The sequence below is a fragment of the Miniopterus schreibersii genome, assembly GCF_964146895.1.
Source record: "Miniopterus schreibersii genome assembly, chromosome: 9".
NCBI classification, from domain to species: domain Eukaryota; kingdom Metazoa; phylum Chordata; class Mammalia; order Chiroptera; family Miniopteridae; genus Miniopterus; species Miniopterus schreibersii.
In genome coordinates this window covers 59,006,324-59,026,080 of record NC_138118.1, presented here as the reverse complement: position 1 = coordinate 59,026,080, position 19,757 = coordinate 59,006,324, and the positions used below count along the sequence as shown (strand labels likewise).

At 38.8% G+C, this 19,757-nt stretch overlaps 1 protein-coding gene across 1 annotated transcript in view; it reads left to right on the top strand.

The window, feature by feature from the left end:
* The window catches only part of CDK6 (cyclin dependent kinase 6), a 202,160-nt gene that overhangs the window by 100,548 nt on the left and 81,855 nt on the right, over positions 1–19,757 (top strand). Inside the window, exon 4 of the mRNA XM_081147862.1 lies at positions 5,248–5,415. Within this exon, the coding sequence (XP_081003988.1) occupies positions 5,248–5,415 (168 nt within the window). The remainder of the gene's footprint in view (positions 1–5,247; positions 5,416–19,757) is intronic.

Genomic DNA, 19,757 nt, shown 5'->3' with positions numbered 1-19,757 from the left:
CGGCCCAAGTGCCCATCAGTAGGTGAGTAAATAAAAAAGCTGTGGTATTTACACCGTGGAATACTATGCACTGTAAAAAAGAAGGATCTCTTACCTTTTGGGAAAGCATGGAGGGAACTGGAGTGTATTATGCTAAGTGAAATAAGCCAGTCAGAGAAAGACAAGTACCACATGGTCTCACTCATATGTGGAATATAATAAACAAAATAAACTGATGAACAAAATAGATACAGAGACATAGAAGCATGGAACAGACTGAGGGATCTCAGAGGGAAGGTGGGAGTAAGGGAATGGGTGGGGAGAGATTAATCAAAGAACTTATATGCTTATATCCATGATCTATGGACACAGACATTGGTATGGGGAAGGCCTGGGGTAGGGTGTAGGGTGGATGTGGAGTGAAGGAGTTCACTGGGGGAGAAGGGGACATCTGTAATACTTCCAACAATAAAGATAAATTTTTAAAAAATTGAGGGGGTCCCCAAATCATACTTATTACAGGTCCATTGTGTTCATCAACCTACCTTATAATTGAATTTTACTGAAAGTAATGAGATTTTTGGCAAGATTTTTTTTTTAAATCATTAATTCAGGGCTCAGTGGTTCAAAACTCTACTTGTGGGTACACATTGTAATTTTTAAAGAAAACCCAGTTTGCTAATGAAAAAAAAATTTTAAGTAGCCTAACAAAATCTGAAGAATGGTAATTCTTATTTAGAACTAACTTTTCCTACATTCACTTACATGAAGCAATGTTAGTGCAGTTATGTGGATTCACATAGCCTGTGCTTAGATATGATGCTAAGTCATTTTCATCTACTCTTGCCTTTAAATAAAGGATAACTAGACTCTTAGTATAAGTTCCAAAATAACAACTAAAACCAAATGTGATTATGGCATATCACAGGGAGGAAAACCATGCAGCCCTTAAAAATCATATAAAAAAAGTTTTTGTAGTTTTGTTGTAGTGGCAAAATATTTACAATGAATTATTAAATGTTTTTAAAAGAACTGTAAAATAATATCTACAGAATAACCATTTTTATTTATAAATATATTTAATATACTATGACACAAATATATAATATTTATATAAATTATTTTATGACTGTAGTACTTATGTAACTTATAATAATATACATTATATTTATACCTACAAATATAGCAGTACATGTAATATTTGAAACACAGACAAAGACACAAAAATTACAGTGAAGATTTCTCTGTTCTCTGAGGGGTAGGAATTTTTTAAATTTTATAATTTCCTAAAGCATGCACCAGTTTTATAATTTAAAAAAATATATAGTATGTTCTATATAAATAAATGCACAAATAAAAATGATGCACATTTTTTTTACTCTGTAGTTCAGGCTTTTTATAACATTAGATGAGCCTTATGATTAATTAGTTCAAATTTTTATTCTGCTAATTTGCTGCTTATCGTTTGTACACTGAAATATGAACCAAGCAGACTTATTCTTTGTGCCGTTTTAATTGGTTGATACTTAGTGTACAAGAAGCTAAAAATGATGAGCCAGCATGACATTACTTTAGGTTAGTCATGCTATTTAAAATTTAGTGCTTACAAGTGTGTGCATATGTTTCCAATAAAGACTTATTTGCCACAGCAGAAGAGGACTTTCCTTAATATTTTGTGCTTCATTTTCACACTCATGTTTATTCATTGTTGTTTGGCCTGTAGTGGTTTAAGACTTGAAGTACTGACAGTACAGTCTTCTCTAGAGTTTTTACCTTTGGAAATTTAGAAGGTTACCTCTTCCAGTTCCACAGGGAAGGAAGGGCATATGTTCCAGGAGCCCCAGTGGAGCCTGAAACCATGATAGTACCAAATCCTATATATACTCTGTTTTTTCCTATTCTTACATACCTATGATAAAGTTTAATCTACAAATTAGGCACTGTAAGAGATTAACAACAATAACTAATAATAAAGTAGAACAATTTTTAACAGTATACTGTAATAAAAGTTATGTGAATGTGCTCGATTGCTCCCCCACCCCACTCCCGTCTCTCTCTCTTAGGGAAGGCTGTAAAAGGCACCTTCTGGAACAACCATTTTAGTGGACAATTTAGCCATAACTAGTCTTGGTAAAGTTGTACATACCTTTGACCCAGCAATTTCATGCCTACATATATATCCCTAAAGAGATTCTTGCATAAGAGATATGGAGAAATGTTAAAGAATGTTTAAATGTTAAAGAATGTTTAAAGAACATTAAAGAATATTTTTTTGAAACTGAAAAAATTGGAAACAATCAATCAATAGAACAGCTGAAAAACGTTTTGGTCTATTCACCTAGTAAAATACCAAACATCAGTGAAAGTGAACAAAATAGAACTACTTCTGTCACCATGGTTAAATGTCAAAAATATATTGTTAAACAAACAAAAAAGTTATTGAAGAAAGATTCATGCATTATGATACAATCTTTATACACATTAAAGATATGCCAAATATACCATAATTTTAAAGGCTACATATGTATATATAAGAGTATAAAAACGGAAGGACGGGGGAGAGAGGATCATGACAGGGTTTCATGAGGACTTCAGTTGTGTTAGTAATCTTATTACACCAGGTAACCTGTATATTGAGGATTCATTATATTGTCATCTGCATATTATATAGGTCTATGATGTTTCATAATTTAAACAAATAACTAAAAAGAAATCTAAACACCCACACTCAATAAAGCCTTGAGACAGTTTCTGAATTGTGCTGAGAAATAAGCTGGTTTCCCTTCCTGGGCCATGTGAAGCTCTCAGGAAAAGAGAAGGCACATCTGAGATGGCTTGGCTTAGCAGTAAACAAATGCTTACTAAATTTCAGTCATTTTACATGTATGTCAAGTATTTTAGGTTTTAGCATCCCCATTAAAGCTCCCTAGTAGCAATAATAAACCCAATTTTAAAAAAAAGTTATGTGAATGTCCTCGATTGCTCCCCCACCCCACCCCCATGTCCCTCTCTCTCTCTCTCTCTCTCTCTCTCTCTCTCTCTCTCTCTGTCTCTCTCTCAAAACATCTGATAACCCGTCTAATGACTGAGAGGGCTACTAAGTGACTGACAACCGGGTAGCATATACAATGTGGGTAAGCTGGACAAAGAGATGATCCGAGTTCCAGGTGGGACAGAGTGGGACAGCAGTTAAAACTTATGAATTATTTCTGGAATTTTCCGTTTAATATTTTTGGACTGTAGTTGATGTGGGTGGCTGAAACCATGGAGAATGAAACTGCGGATAAGGGGGGACTATTGCACCCATTTAGGTGGCTCTCAGGAAGGATTCCAGTTCACCTCTGCATTGCATACCCACCCACCCTTCGCCCTTTTTCCTACCTTGTGGCACTGGCCACATTTTCCTGTAGTTGTTTGAGACTCTGCCTCCCCTAGGAAACAAGACACTTTAATAACTGTCATGTGTTTAATGATACCATATGCCAGAACTGCACAACCCCTTTGCATACATTACTTCATTTAAATCTCATAATATAGCCCTGGTGTGGGTCAGTGGTTAGAGTGTTGGTCAAGGGCACCTACCTGGGTTGTGGGTTTGATTCCCATCCCCAGTCGGGGCATGTTCAGGAGGCTCCCAATTGTGTCTCTCTCACATCAATATTCCTCCCTCCCTCCCTCCCTCCCTCTCTCCCTCTCTAAAAATCAATGGAAAAAATATCCTCCAGTGAGAATTAACAAAAATAAATAAATAAATCTCATTATGAAAAGGAAGCGCTATTTTCTCGATTGTATAAATGGAAAAAAGCTAAGACTTTGGTTTTAAAGAGGTGGGATGTGAAGACAGAATCCCCATCACTGAAGGAAGAACTAGTACCTTAAACCAATAACCGAATATGCTATTCTCCGTGAGAGGGTTAGTGGTCCAGCAGCTGAACTAGTGTGTCTTCACGACCCCCTCCCCCAGCTGTAAAGCCCATGATGCTGACTAATCATTTTTCTAACCTTTATATGAACAACATAATTCTCTCTTCTCTTGTACACACCATTCTCACAGTATTTTGAGAGGTCAATCAATCTTATTAACCCCAGATTTCAGAGGATCATATCATGGTCAAATTTTAAATTCCTACTTTCAGACACTGTTTCTGAGTTTTAAATCTTGTATCTAATTTTATCAGTTCTAAAATTAGAAAGAGAAGTGATGATACTGGTTTATTTTCTGAATGTGCCCTGCTTTATGCTGGTTAATAAGTATGGCAGTTACAGCTACCATTTATTGAATGCTTGCTACTGTGCTTAGTGCTTTACAAACAATGATCCTACAAAATAGGTTTTGGTACTTTACCATTTTACAGATGGGAAAACTGGGGCTCAGCGAGGTTAGATGGCTTACCTGGGTTTACATATTCATTTGATCATTGATCTAATAAAGGAGTGCATTGGGGATTTGAATTCAGTTTTTCTGGACTCTATTTGAATCAAGATTATCTCTTGCTGATTAACCAAAAAACTTACATGCATGTATGCATAACCCATGGACATAGACCGTAGTGCAGTGAAGGCCTGGGGCAGGGGCGGGAGCAGGGTAGAAAGGGGGTCAATGGGGGAAAAAGGGGAGCATCTGTAATACTTTCAACAATAAAAGATAAGTTTAACACCACTGTCTCTTGCTAGTGGTGTTACTTTGGACTAATTACATATACCTACTGTATATCACTTTTTTGACCTGTAAAATGGTGTGATGATATTATTTACCTTAATGTTGTGGTGTGGATTAAGTGAGTTACTAAACAGAAGATACTTAGAACAGTGCTTGATACAGTGTCTGCTTAATATTTGGTGCTATGAAATTAGTAATTAGCATTAATATTGTTATGATTCATTGGATTTTAATTATTGAGATCAAATATTAAACCATATAGAAATATATGAAGTAAAAAATATCCCCCCCTCACTACCTCCCACTTCCTCTCCCCAGCATTAACCGCTGACACCAGTTTGGTTTATATTCTTCCAGAACATTTCCTATACCATCTAAAACTATTTTTAAATTGTCCTTTCATTAATAAAATACAGGTCTAGAGTAAAATTTTTTGTAGTGATTTGAGAATGGGAGCATGGAGAGGTAGGAAGGAAGACAAATTCATTCATTCAGCAAATATTTACCAAATGCTTTCTTTGTGCCAAGCACTCTCCTAAGCGCTGAGGGTTTGGCATTTGAGTTTCTGTTTTGACTGTTTATTGATTTTCTTTTTTGGCCTTATTTAGGACATGATGTTTCAGCTTCTCCGAGGTCTGGACTTTCTTCATTCTCACCGAGTGGTGCATCGTGATCTAAAACCACAGAACATTCTGGTGACCAGCAGTGGACAAATAAAACTGGCTGACTTCGGCCTTGCCCGCATCTACAGTTTTCAGATGGCTCTTACCTCAGTGGTGAGTGAGAAAGTGCTGTTCTTTCATTAAACTCATTTTTCCTCTTTTGAATGACAAACTGCCCCCATTCCATGCCCCTAATGTTATTACTGCCTATGGTTAGCTGGTGGGCAAAACGTCTGTACTTTTTTATATAACAGTGGGTAAGAGGAAAGCATTCTGCTTACACTGCAGACACATCCGGGCTGGGCTTGTCGTGGAGAGCACCCATTGCAGAAATAGCCTGTTGCATCTTAGCCACTAGAAGGGAATCAGTTACAAATTTCCAAAATTTTTTTGCCATAACACTATTTTCAGAGCTGCATATATAACATCTGGGAAAGCGGAGCACCAGGAACCTTGACCTGTCTGCAGCATCCTGGTTGGAGGAGCAGCCAGGGTGTCTGCACAGGTGTATGGAAGCACTCCTCTGAAGCTCTGGTGCCAACTGTGCAGAAAAAAATTAAATGTACAGTGAGCTTGGATGACCCATAAACAAGTAGCACCACCCTTCTGGGCAAAGGCTCATCCAGGCCAAAAGAGAAAGGTTTCTGTTTCGGCAAAGAATGACAGTTACGATATCCTATTCTGTGTCTCATTCCGACCCCAAAAAACATAATAGCTGTTGACTTTGGTTAGCTTCTATTTCTTCTTCTCGTTCATTGTTTCTGAAATGAATTTTTATGAAATTCTGCACCCAAAAGATAAGAAGAGGAGCCTAGAAGTAGGTACTGATAACCCTTCTCTTTGAAAAACCTGTTTTATATACAGTGAATTCATGTATAGATTAAAAAAAAAAAAAAAAGCCGAGGAATGTCCCTTTGCTGTGCTACTGATCAGGGACATAAGGTTGATGTGGAGAATCCCTTTGATTCTATGTTGACTATAGAAATAGCCCTCAAAGCATTAGATTAAGGCTTATGTAAAAGAATCTTCTTGGGAAAATCAGTCATTTTTCGCATATAATCCATCTTTTTTATGTTTTCTTTCTTTTCATTAATTTCTGCCTTGAAATTATGCAGTTACAGTTAACAATCTTTTATTAGTTTCAGGTGTACAACATAGTGATTTATGTAATTTACAGAGTGATCACCCCAAGAAGTCTAGTACCCACCTGACACCATACATATGGGAGGGAGATTGGGGAGATGGGCAAAAAAGGGGAAAGTATTAATAAGTAAAAGTTGCTAGTTATAAAAACAGTCACGAAGATGTAAAGTACAGCATAGGGCATATACAGTGCATCTTTAGCCTTGAAGTGGTTCTCAGTCAGGGGCAGCACCACCCTGGGAGTGAAGCGTTGTTGAGAAATTTATGACCTATGACCATGTCTGGTGATCGCAGTGACTTGGGGGGTGGAAGCGGCTACAAGGAGGCTAATATTCTGCACAACAAAAATTGTTTCCCCACATTCCGGTAATGCCTCAGCTGAGACGTAGAAAATTTCTATTGGGAGGGGAGTTGGAAATTCTCTGAGACAACTTGCTATAGAAAAACATTCAATTTCCAAAAGAGTTCTGCTTCCCCACCCCTAAAATACTACAACCTGGGCATATGAGATTACATACTTTCCCAACATTATATACTTTACCTAGGGCATCAGAATTTTTACAGGGGATTCCTTGGGTGTCTCCATTGTTGAAAGATACATTGTACTTGTTTCCTGTTTGTCCAGCATGCACCATCGTTTTTGAGAAGACAAGGGACAGGATGGTGTTTAAAGAATACGCCTCAGCTTTGGGCTGGGCCAGGCAAGCCCTTGTATTCTTATATAATCACACCAGAAAGGGCTGCGTCTGTGTGTTTCCCTAGTGGGAAGGGTGAGGTAGGCTGCAGGCTTCCCTAGGAAGTAGTTGCGCATGTTGTTTCAGGGCCCTGGGGAGAGGTTTGAATGGGCTTTATGACCCGGACAGTCATCAGAGGAGCAGATGGAAGGAACTGGTCTCCTTGGGTACATTAATTGAGGGAAGAATGAGCCATCACTGGCACAGACACTTTTTTTGATTCCCCCCAAATGGGCACTAAAAGCCATAAATAAAAACAGGAAACCCAGTTGGTTTTGATTTTTTTTTTTTTTTTTTTTGCTTATTAAATTTGAAGAATGATAGCCCAGCTTGTGCGTAACATCAATTAACATTCCATTCTTGCTGAAAGTTGGTAGGTTCAGACAGGAAAATGCAGGCAAATTACTTCATAGAGAAAAGGGGAAAGGCAGTCATAAATACCTGATTTTTCAGTATCTAGTTTGTACTGCTTACTCTGTATTAAGACATAAAGTAAAAAATAGCAACTGGAAAAGACACTGGAACAAATGCAGACTTTACTTGAAACTGATGGTTGGAATTTAATGGTACTAATAAAGGGTATGATTCCTATACAGTACTGCTTTTAAATTTTTTCCTTTGTTTTATATTTTGTTATGTAAAGAAAAAAGTCCATTTAGTATAGTGATACATTGGTTCACATACACATGGTGACATATAAAGACTTGGAATTGCAATTTTCCAGGCCAAACTGGTATTTATTTTTCCACTTCCTGAAAATACACATTTTTCGTGGGTTATGTCATACAGGAACTGGGAATCGACTTAATCTGTGGAATGTTAAAGGAATTGCAAGTTAAGTGATTCAAAACTGACATCTTACAGCATGAGGAATGCCATGTATTAATGATCTTCCAAAGCCTGTTTCAGATGTTCCCTTCTGGTACCTCCTTCAGAACTTAATCCCTCCTTTCTCCCTCACTGATTTCATAAACTGCTTTCTGTCTTGTGGGTAATTATTTGGGGGGTTTTATTTATTAGACTGTAAGCTCCTTGAAGGAGTTGGCCTTTTGGGTAGATATTAATTGAGGACAATCACTAAGTCTGGACTGCAGTTTTCTCTGTAGGTATGTAGTAACATACGTCCACGTGAAGTAACTTGCCTCCATCTGGTAAGGGAGGTTAAGTACCCTTTAGATGCCTAACTTGACTGACACTCGGGTGTCGTTAGGAGTCAGGCATGCACATGTACCCGGACAGACTGGTGTTTATACCTGTTTCTTTAAAGGTTGTAGAATTAAGATATGGATGACTACAATGTGTACCTCAGACCTGACAAGAGGGCCCCCGGCCTGGGTCTTGTGTTTTAGAGGAGACTACGCTGGCCCTGCTTCAGCCATGCCTCCCTTCATGGGGCATGAAACCCAGCATGCAAAGAAGATGTGCCACCTAGAGCCTGAGACACCCCCACCCCCCCACCACACTCAGGACATTGGAATTCCCTGACTAAATGGGAACTGCATGAGCAGTTCTTGGGTTCTTCCTCCTGACAGCAGATTGTGCCCCCTGTGTGCCCACCCCAGCAGTTTGCAGGCATAGGGGCAGAGTGGACCTGTGGACTGGAGTGTCTATAAGATTCGGAGGACCTTTAGGATACAAGGAGCTGAGAATGTGAAGAGAAATGGGGACTGTTACACTTCGCATGAGTTATTTTTATCAGAAAAGTTTGTCTGAAACCATGAAAATCAACCTTTGTGATCTGCATTGAAATATTACCTTTGTGGAAAACCAAGGAGAACAGGTTACAGAAAGGTCCTTTCCATTGCACATAAGTGATACATAAAAATCATGACTGGCGCAATTATATAATCCTGGTAGCAGAAATGTTTCAAGAATATATGCTTATTCAATAGAATGACTATACAACTAGCTAAAATTCTATTTAGAGTCATTCTAATGTCAACATTTCTAAGTACTTCCCATGTCAAATGCTCTGTAGGGGGCAACTTCCTTTTGTCTGTCAAGACAAAAGGGAAATAGAGACCAACTACTCAGCCAGAAGTCTTAGTCATACCTGACAGAGAGAGCCTCAAGCAGAGCCTGGGGCATCACTAGCCACCCCGTGATAACTCTAATAATGATGCAAGATCTTTATTACTTTTTTTCTGCACTGAATCATAGCATGCAGGGCAATACTATTGCCATTGGAATTGGTGTTTTAGGAACTCCTTATGAACCACCTCATTGTGCAGGTGAGGAAAGTGACACTCCAACAGGCAGTTTGTGACCAGGTTAAGTCTGAATTCACCAGACAGATTGTAAATCCCCCAGCCCCACTCCTTTCCCCTTCTCCCCACCATAGGTTCCAGTACTTCACAGCACATCAAACTATGTTCCTTGGAACTCTCTGGTTCTACAGAGGGTATCCAGAGGTTCCACAAATGTTCAACAGTCCATTTTTAAAAATATATTGTAAGTCTTCCTGAAATTATAATGTGAAAAAAACAACTAGCTCATGCCACATTTTGACACAGTGGCGAACACCAAGGCATGAATTTGTGCCTCCTGGTTGAACTAACTGTAGACATCAGAAGGAAACTTCTTTTGCCATCCTTGTGCACAGCAGAATGTCCTATAAATGTATCATTGCTTAGGAAAAATGAAGCATTCTCTTCATTCCTCTGTGGGCCCCCTTAAAATCCCCTAAGGGCCTAATTGCAACAGCACACTCACGATGCTGCAGTCACTGTACATGAGACCAGTGTGGACATTTCTGTATGAGTATGTGATTGCCGATACCCAGGCATTTAGAGCCACTCACTCCCCAGGACAGTCACCATAAAGCTGCCTGTGGATTCAGTCTACACCTGAAAATGAGGTGACTTGGTAACTTAACATCCTGGGGTGGAGCCCAGGATTGGCCTGCCTTAAACTAATTACTAATTTCTGCTCTCCAGTAAACAGTATTACAGCGACTTTCCAGTATATTTGGAGGGCTTTTATATAATCATTAGACAAAAGGTGTGGAATTAGCATTTTTCCTCCAGATGCCTGTGCCTAACACACATAGTTTGGAGAAAAAATCCACTTTGTTCAATAACAGAAGAGTGAGAATGTCCTTCTGTCTTCTTAATGACTTATTAAAATTCTCAGTGAATTACATGCCCCTTCTCCAAAGGCCTTCTTCTGCATATTATCTTCCCTATTAAAAGACATGTATGTTCCAAAAATGTCTTCAACTCTAGAAATCATCAAAAGACAATAAATAAATAGTAAACATAGGGAGACTTTTATTAGCTCTACAAAATACAAACATTCACTGGGACATTTTTCTTGTATGGAACTGAAAAGATTCCCAAATTTGCCTTATTTAAGATCATTCTTTTATTTAATGCCACCAGTATTACAAAAATTGAATTGCTTACATTCCCTTTTATATGCCTGTAGCAATAGATGGTTTCCTTACCCTAATCTAACCCCAGGGTGGATAGTATTTAGTAAATACTAAAGGAACCTTTAGGATTCAGACCCTTTTTGATAAGCCTAGGGGAGAGAATTAATGAAATGGAGCTGTGGCATTCAGTCAACAAACCATGATTGATCACTTTCCATGTGTCAGGGAACCTGAGAGGCGATGGTGAACAGAAATGGATAAGGTCTCTGCTCTCACAGAACTTATAATCAAAATGGGGAGACAGATCTTAATCAGATAGTCACACAAAGAAACTGATGGTTAGAAACAGAGATAACTCAAAAGGGACACAGTTCCGTGGGGCCATGTGACCCATGCCAGGGCGCGGATGCTCCAAGAGGTCTCCAGCGTGCTCCCCTCGCAACCCACCTGGACACAGGCCCCACGGATGGGTGCCCCATACAATCCCCGCTTCTCTTCTGTGTCTGTGTTTGGAATCACTCAATTGTACAGCACCCAGTTGGCACCACCAAGTTGACAAAGTGAAACAGGACCAGAGACCGGGGAACAATGTCATCTTTTACATGAGAAAATAAATTGTTTATGCTTGTTTCCTCTCCGTGCGTGTTGTATTTACTATGGAGACCTGGCAGGGTTTGCGCCCCGGCTCGGGCAGCCGAGCTGCTCCCACAGAAGCCCGCAGACGCTGCCAGCGCACACTGAGTAAATCAAACCAAGCGCATTACATGAATATAATGGAAAAACCCCAAAGCCCCGTCGCCCCAGCACCTCAGGGGAAGGGCAGGACACACCTCTGAAGCCGGAAAGGCTCCTGTAACTCCCTCCCTGCTCACCATCTCCTTGCCATGACACAACCAGGGCTGTTTTGTGAAAACTTCCAGTTGCCAGTACATATTTCAGAGTTAACAATGGGGTGTTTGTGCCGGTTTCGTTTTCACTTTCGCCAGTGAGGGAAGTGGAACACAATGGGGCAGTGCACAGAGCTGGGAACAGGACACGTTTTCTTCAGGATTCCCAAGGCTGGGTACGTGGAAAATGCCAGGGCCAAAACAAACATGGAAACCCATCCAGATCCTCCGTTACGCATTCTCAGTGGTAATAAAACACATTTTCAGTTACCATCTGATAGGTTAGCTCTGCCTCCGCAGTGAAAGCAAACATTGATGACCACTGCGAGAATGAATGTGTCCCGTGTGGGAAGATACTGTACAGAAAGCTGCTTGGGTGGGGGGGGGGCATGCATGTGGGTATTTAATTGCACCAAGTATACTTGTGAAGTTAACCAAATGACTGCTTTCCTTGTTTATAAAAGATAGTTATTCGTTTGACCCGCCTAATTCTCGCTTCTTCATAAGTGGTCAGTGTTGCGAATTAGTTCTGGACGAAAAGAGTGTCACTGTAATGCTACCGCCTGGAGGATATTCTATCCAGAGAAAGGACGGCATGTTCTTTGCTAACCATGTGTCTGTTTGGCCAGCCTGTCCCATCAGGGTGTGATATAGACAGGGTCTGGTGGTAGCCTGTTTTTCATATCCCATTATAGACACACCTTGGATGATGCCATTCAGATCTCAGACGCTTGAGGCCAAGTTTGAGTGTAAAGACCAAGTCTTGTCCTGAGGTTGACAACGCCAAATGCTTTAGAGAAGATTTGCAAGCAGAGGGTTTCTCGGGGATTCAGAAGATGGGGGAAAAAATTGTTTCCACTTACATTTAACATTCTTATGGTAATATGTCTTCTATGCTTGGTCAGGGGCTAGTCTCACAAACTGTATTTAATGAAATAATTCCATAGCCTCTCAGTTTGCTTAACTCAAGTGTTACGTTCATTCAAAGGAGTAGGAGGTCCTTGGAATTGAATATAAAACAATGTTTCTATAACTTGGATTTTGATGTCCTCTTAAATTCTTTGGATATGTGAGCTTCTCGGTTTTGCAGATATCACTCCTTACTTCCTTGTAAGGAAGGAAAAGGTGGCAGTATCTTCATTTTGCTCAGGCTTTGATAGTCTCTTAGTGTAAGGTCTTACGCCAAGGTATGTTATTGAAATTCTGCTACATTAGACATGTTACACCGGACATATCCATTTTTAATCACTCAATCCAAATCTTATACTATTTTACTGGTTCCCATGGTGCCTTCCTGACACATGGTAAGGCACTTGATAAATACATGGTTGAATGAATGAAATGAATCCTCATGATTCTCCGGTGCCTAAAGAATGAGTTCCAAACCCTTTAGCTAGGCATGCAGAATTTTTTTGCAGCGTAGCCCCAACCTACCCCTCTGTGCTCCCATTCCCACTCCTACCCAGAGACCACTCGCCATACACAAAAATGCATATTCCTTATCATCTAACACCCATCAAATTTCTCACTACTCTTTGAACTTATTTAAGTGCTTTCCCAACTCCCTGCTTTCATAAATGAATCAATGAATGAATTTCCAACTCTGCATTTTCCATGTTGCTGCTGGGGCCATTGCATCATCAATTATAAGCATCTAAAGTTTTTTTTTTTATTTGTTTTAGACGCAACTTTTAGCTAATCTTCCGAATTACCTGCGTCACTCCCTGATAGTAACTTGAGCTTTGAGGGAGTAACATTTACACTTCGAATATCTGCCTGGACAGCCATTCCTAACCTTCAGATAGTTACTGTGCTTCATCCCTCCTTATCCAAGGTCACAAACCTTCCTACACCTCCCCGAATTGTGCACTTAACATTTTCTGGATGGTGTGTTTTTAAAAAAAAAAAAATTAAGATCTTTGGAGGCTGTCACAGGAAAAGATTGAAAATGTCTGCATTGTAATTTCTTTTAGTCATTTTATTTACTCCATTTGGATCCTTGAGAAGATTAGGTACATGTCTTTGTTCATCTAAGCTCAGACTTTTTGATTGCTTTGTAAGACTGGATTTTCTTTCTGTGTTATTGCTAATATTCCAAGTTTGTTTCTAAATAATACTCTTTGGGCTGCTGAGCTTTCCCTCTTGTTGCTCCTGTGTTCTGCTTTCCTTTACTCTAGGGATCGAAACACAGGGTGAGTGACACCAGTGCACCCAGCATCTGTAAGGATACTGATGATTTTTTAAATCCTCATAAATTTGAATGTTAAACTTTACAGTTGGCTGTGGAGGAATAATCTACCTTCAAGTCTCAGGGAAACATCCAAAAGAAAGAAGGGGAAAGCGTAGGAGAATTTACTTTAGCACTGCTCATATATTTATTTTGAAGGCTGGCAGAATCTAAAAGTCGGGCTGTAAATTTAACAAGTCAACCATAAAAACCCCAAAATAAGAGAGAGAAATCTCTACTACTTCTAGGTTTGGGTACTAATATAAAGTTTACAAGATTTCTATTCTACTGTCTTAAATTCTTTTTTATTTTTCTGAAGCCATCCTTGCCTTTCTTTTTTCCTACTTTAGATTAGATTTTAAAGTTTATGATGTCTTGAAGGGTATGGAAGGTTTCTGAATACTGGCTGGCATACTTCAGTTAATAGATTTCACAGTGACGTCGAATGCTATCTGCACCTTATGTAACTCTGGCTGATTTCAGTGAGGTGGGGACTGCACATGGTATCAGGTCTTGTGGGAAAATATGCTTCAGTGGCTTTACTGGCACTGCTCTTGGAATGTGGCATTTAAAAGTACCTTTTTACAGTGGGAAAGAATTCTGTCAAGAATAAACAGTCTGACCTTGTTAAATGGGCCAAAGTCTGTCTGTAACCTAGTTCCAGAAAACTAGCTTTTACTAGTTTAAAAAAAGCAGATTCGAAAAATTACAACTAAAGCTTTCTAAAGAATGGGGCAAGTTGCTCTTAAGAATATGAAATGAATTCCGAAAATGATGGTCTTCACATATATTCATGAACATTTCTTTGCTTACCTATAAAATCCCCCTCTTCGAGAGTGGATGAAAGATCAGGAGGACAGTTAGTCAGAAAAGCAGATTTTCTTTTTCCTGGAAAGACAAAACTGGCTTATAGAAAGGAGCTGTGGGAGGGGCTACTTAGCGTGGACCAACCGTGGGAAACCAGCAGGCTTTGGGAGACGTAGGAGTAAAAATTGCCTATTGCCCACAGGTCGGTATATTCTGAGCTCTGGAATGCAACAGTCTGTTCTTAACTTTTCTCTCCCCTTTTTCCTTCCCACCCACCCCAAATCCATCTACACACTCCTGTGATCTTGCCACTCTAGACCTGTTTTCTCCTGTTTGAAACAACACACCATTAGATTTTGTGCCTGCATGCCATTAGACAGTCTTCTCTCCATTTAGATTACCTTTCCCCTTGTCAGCCTAACAAACTCCTGTTCATTCTTCAAGACTCAGTGCAAATGCCACCTCCTCCCTGAAGTGCACCTGACTCTAGGATAAAGTTCTGGCACTTTCTCTTCTGTGTACTTTTGATTTGCCTCCAATATAGTAGCTATCATATCATACACAAGGGAGGGCTGAATGAAGGCAGGAAAGAGAAGGTATAGAAACTGGAGATAGATCCAGAGAAAAGTAGGGAAAACATATCCATGCCACAGTCTGATATGCAATTTACCTTATGAAAGAAGCAAAACAAAAAATAATATTCCTTTAGTCAAATAAGTGTCTGTGATCTTAGCACTGCTGTTGTTCATGTAGATCCATGCTCAGGACATAGTAGTCACTATTGATATAATTATTGCTATTTCTATTGCCAGTTGCATAAATATATAGAATAATTTTTTCTAATATGATGAACATTTCCATTCAAAATGGAATAGGTCCTATAATATAGAGTCTGCATTAGACATCTCACTAGTAATTGTGTGGATCAAAAATTTTCGAATGGCTTAATGTTTACCTGATTGTAATTAAGATGCACCTATCATAAAATGACTTTTTTTCATTTACAGAGTCTTTTTCTATAAATAGATCTTTTCATCAGGACTCACATGACACATGCTTTAGCTTATTGGGCCTAAAAACCCAGCAACATGGCTGTGTTCTATCTAATTAGCCACCTGCCTTTCTGTTTCTCCTTTTTCATCCCCATAATCCAGCTTTTGCTAAAGTTGGCAAATTATATACCTTACATGTGGTCATTATATGACTAACCCCTAATGAGGGTTATATAATGTCAACAGCCACAAAATACCATAATTTACTCTCTTCATTAGACAACAAGCACCTTCAGGAAAGAAACTGGGCATCACATATATTATGCTCACTAAAAATAGTAATTGGTAATGATGTTGTACTTTTAAGATGTTTATGTCCATTATAAAAGTAATATATACTCATTATAGGCAAATTTGTGTGGTCTCAGTTTATCTCCCTTCTCCATTCTCTTGTTTCAGCTTGTCCATTCATTTTTTTAAAAATGAATATTATTATCAATATTATTATTGATTTCAGAGAGAGGAAGGAAGAGGGAGATAGAAACATCAATGATGAGAGTCATTGATCGGCTGCCTCCTGCACGCCCCCTGCTGGGGACCGAGCTCGAAACCCTGGCATGTGCCCTGACCAGGAATCGAACTTCCATTTCCTGGATCCTAGGTCAATGTCCAACCAATGAGCTACGCCAGCTGGGCTCCATTCATTTTTTTAAAATGGCATCATGGGTTGGCTTTTCAATTTTCAAAGTCAGAAAGTCAAAGTGGGATTTGAAAGGAAGGTGTAAATAAATAAAGTTGTGGAATATTTTTTCCACCCTGTATTGGATTGTTCTCCTCCTGGGGCTGCTTACCTTCACCTTTCTTCCCTCACTGCTCCTAGGAATAATGAATATAGAAATTAGGTATTGGATGTAATTGCAATAAGTCTCTTGAGTTGGAGAATTTTTTTAAAAAAAACAAAATAAAAAATTCACCAGCACCACCATGTGCTCCCCCAGCCCCAAATATCATACACTAGATAATGGCTATTTCTCTTAAAAGAGCACTGCCACTTTCTTGAGGCCAGATGTTGTTAAGTTGGAAGCGTTTGGGAAGATAATAAGAATTTTAAACAGCACATGGCCGGTGCTCTTTCTGATATTGTATTTGTTTATCGTGTGTGTGTGAGAGAGTGTGTGTGTGTTTTCTATATCTCATCAGGTGAATAAATAGTTCACACCCTCCCAAGAGAATACGTCCTTTATTTTCCTTAAACAGTGACTCCATTGATTCTGTTTTAAAATTTCTTCCCTTGGTTCTCTCTTCCTTCTTGGCAACATTGTTTTTGAAGTCTTAAATTGATTCAAGTGTTCCTGGAATATTTCTTTTTCTCTCCTATCATTTTCAACTGAAGGCAAGGAGACTTTTTTCCCCAATAATCTTCATTCAAGAGGCGCTACAGCATAGCACATTTGTTAAAAGGACATATGCTGGACCCAGACCCTTTGTTTGAAGTTTGTCTTGCTATCTGTGTGAACTTAAATAAATTCTTTAGCCTACAATGTGGGTTTCTTACTTGTTAAAGTGGAGAAAATAACCATACCTCCATTATAGAACTATTGTGGGAATTAACTTAATAAGTAAAAAGAGTAAGTACTCAATAAATTCTCATAACTGGATTACATAGTAGTAATATTCATCTTTGCACCTGAACATGAAGACAGATACAGAAATGAGTATAACCAGCTAAACCATTTTCCTACTACTGACCACTTACCAGACCACTCATATTAGAGTTTAGGTTACTGATATCTCAGGGAGACCATTCTCTCCTTTTTCATTATTATTTAAGTGTTTCTCAAAAGGGAGAACTGTCTAGTATTCCTGAAATGAATATGTTGAGGAAATCTTCTTTCCACTGTCACTATTTTTTAAAGTGTCCAAGTTTGGAAAATTCTTTCCAAGTCTACACGTTCCTGATCTTTGAATTCAGGAAATTGAATATGCAAATCCAAAAAGTTGCAGAATTTTCACTAAGAAACTGAGAATGGGTGAGCATGTTACTGTGAATGAAGCTATAGACCGACCATACGAACTGTCTAGTTTCCAGGCACCATCTCTCAGTGTAAGGTCTCAGAGTCCAAGAAATCCAGTGCTGTTTTAGTCAGTCCTTGCTCCCTGCTTACTTTCACTTGCCAGGCAAGTAGTTAAGGGTGGGAAAGAGAAACTGAGTTTTGGCCCCGCAACACAAACCTTCATGATTGTACTTTTTGTCTTTACCACCTACAGGACAAACTCTAGAAAGAAAAAACATTTTTTCATAATGTGTATGTTCTCCATTTAATCTCTGCAGAGAGGAGGGTAGATGACTGAAGAATAACAATTTCTAAACTATGAGAGTAAATTCCTTTCCTCACTGTAGTCAAAATGGGTCTTTTAATCTCATTTCTAGACTAAACCATTTTGTATTACAGTTATCACTTTCTCTTGGGGTAGGTGCTCAGTAGTTAATATTCAGAAAGTTTCATTTCCCAAATAGGTTAGATTCTTCCCTGGTCAATAAGTGACTCATTGTACCATGGATTAGGAATTAATGTCACAAATAGCATACACTTCTTTCCCATAGTCTCTTCAAGATGTGTCACATAATCCTCCCAGCTATTAACCTTTCAAAGAAATTAGTTGAAAGAAATTCCTGAGGCTTTCAGCCCAGCCCTTGTATAACCTGCACTGTCTTGTTTTGTTTCACAGAGCCATGCTGGAATGCCCCCCATTCAGAAAAGGAGTCGGTACCTAAACTAATACCTCAATGGCATGTTCAATCTGCCATTCAGGGAATTGGTGTGTGGCATTTTATGCACTTGCTTGCTCTCTCATTTAGTTTTTAAGAACAATTGCCTTAGTATTGCTCTTATCGACCTCCTGCCTGATTCAGGATTCAGATTAAACCATGATGCTGTCTCTGAAGAAAACATACTCTGGCTTCTGTTAGATTCAAGGGAAAGGTGTGGTTTGGCCACATAAGCAGTGCTGTGTGGAAATGTAAGTCGGGAGCTTCTGCAACATGACCTGACTAGGATCCAGCTCTCTTTAGACACTTCCTGCTCTGAACTCCCACAGTACTCCTTAAGCTGTCCAATTCTGCCTTTACATGAAGACTTTCATTCTCTAAAGTTTATTGTGACTTTTTTTTTTTTTTTTAATGCTGCTCATAGCTCCTTGATATTAGGGACAGTCACTTGTGTTTGTTAAGCACACCTAGCATCCTTAATGTGGACCAGAGGCCTCGGAGACGGGTGAATTACTAGTCCTTATGCTCTTCTCTTGGTGCCTATAGGACATTGTAGTAGAAATACCACTACTATTACAGATATGTTATTACTATCAATGTGTACATGTAGAATTCTTAGTATAGAGCATACTCACGAGACAAAGACATTTTCAGATAAACAAAAACCGAGACAGTGAACTCCCACCAGCTTTTCACTAAAGAAACTTCTAAAGGGCATACGTCTAAGAGAAGGAAAATAAACCTAAAAGGAATGTCTGTGATGCAAGAAAGAATGGAGAGTACATAAATTGGTGAATATGTCCAAATAAGTCATTAACCACAGTAAATATAAATGTGCAAAACTCACCAGTTAAAAGATAGAGAATGTTAGGTTGCATTTTTAAAATATTTACCAAACACCAACTCTGTGCTTTTTTTCCAAGAAACACATAAAACTTTGATCCTCTGCTGGTAGGAACATAAAATGGTGCACTACTTTAGAAAATAACTTGACATGAACTACATAGTTTACCGTCCTCATACCAGGAAACCCTGCACTTCTGTGCCTAGTTACATACCTTACAGAAACTTGCACGTGTGCACCAAGAGTTATATTCAGGATTATTCACAGCAACACTGTTTGTAATAGCAAAAAACTGAAACAACTCAAATGTTCACAGACAAAAGAATGATTAAATCAACCCTGGTATATTCATACAATAGAATTAATTATACAGCAGTGAAAATGAAAATGAATGAACTGTAGTTATAGGCAATACCATGGATGAATCTTAGAAATAGTATTGAGCAAAAAAAAACAAATTGAAGAAAGTTATCAAGTATATGAAATATTTATAGACTTCAGAATCAAGCAATACTAAAGATTATATTATTTAGGTATATTTATGTGCTAAAACTAACATTTTTTAAAGTAAGGAAATGGAAAACAGGAGACTTAGAATAGCAGGGGCAAAGAAAGGTAAGGAAGCAAGGGAATGAAATTAAAAAGGAGGGAGGAGTGCTCTGAACACCAAATAGCTAGA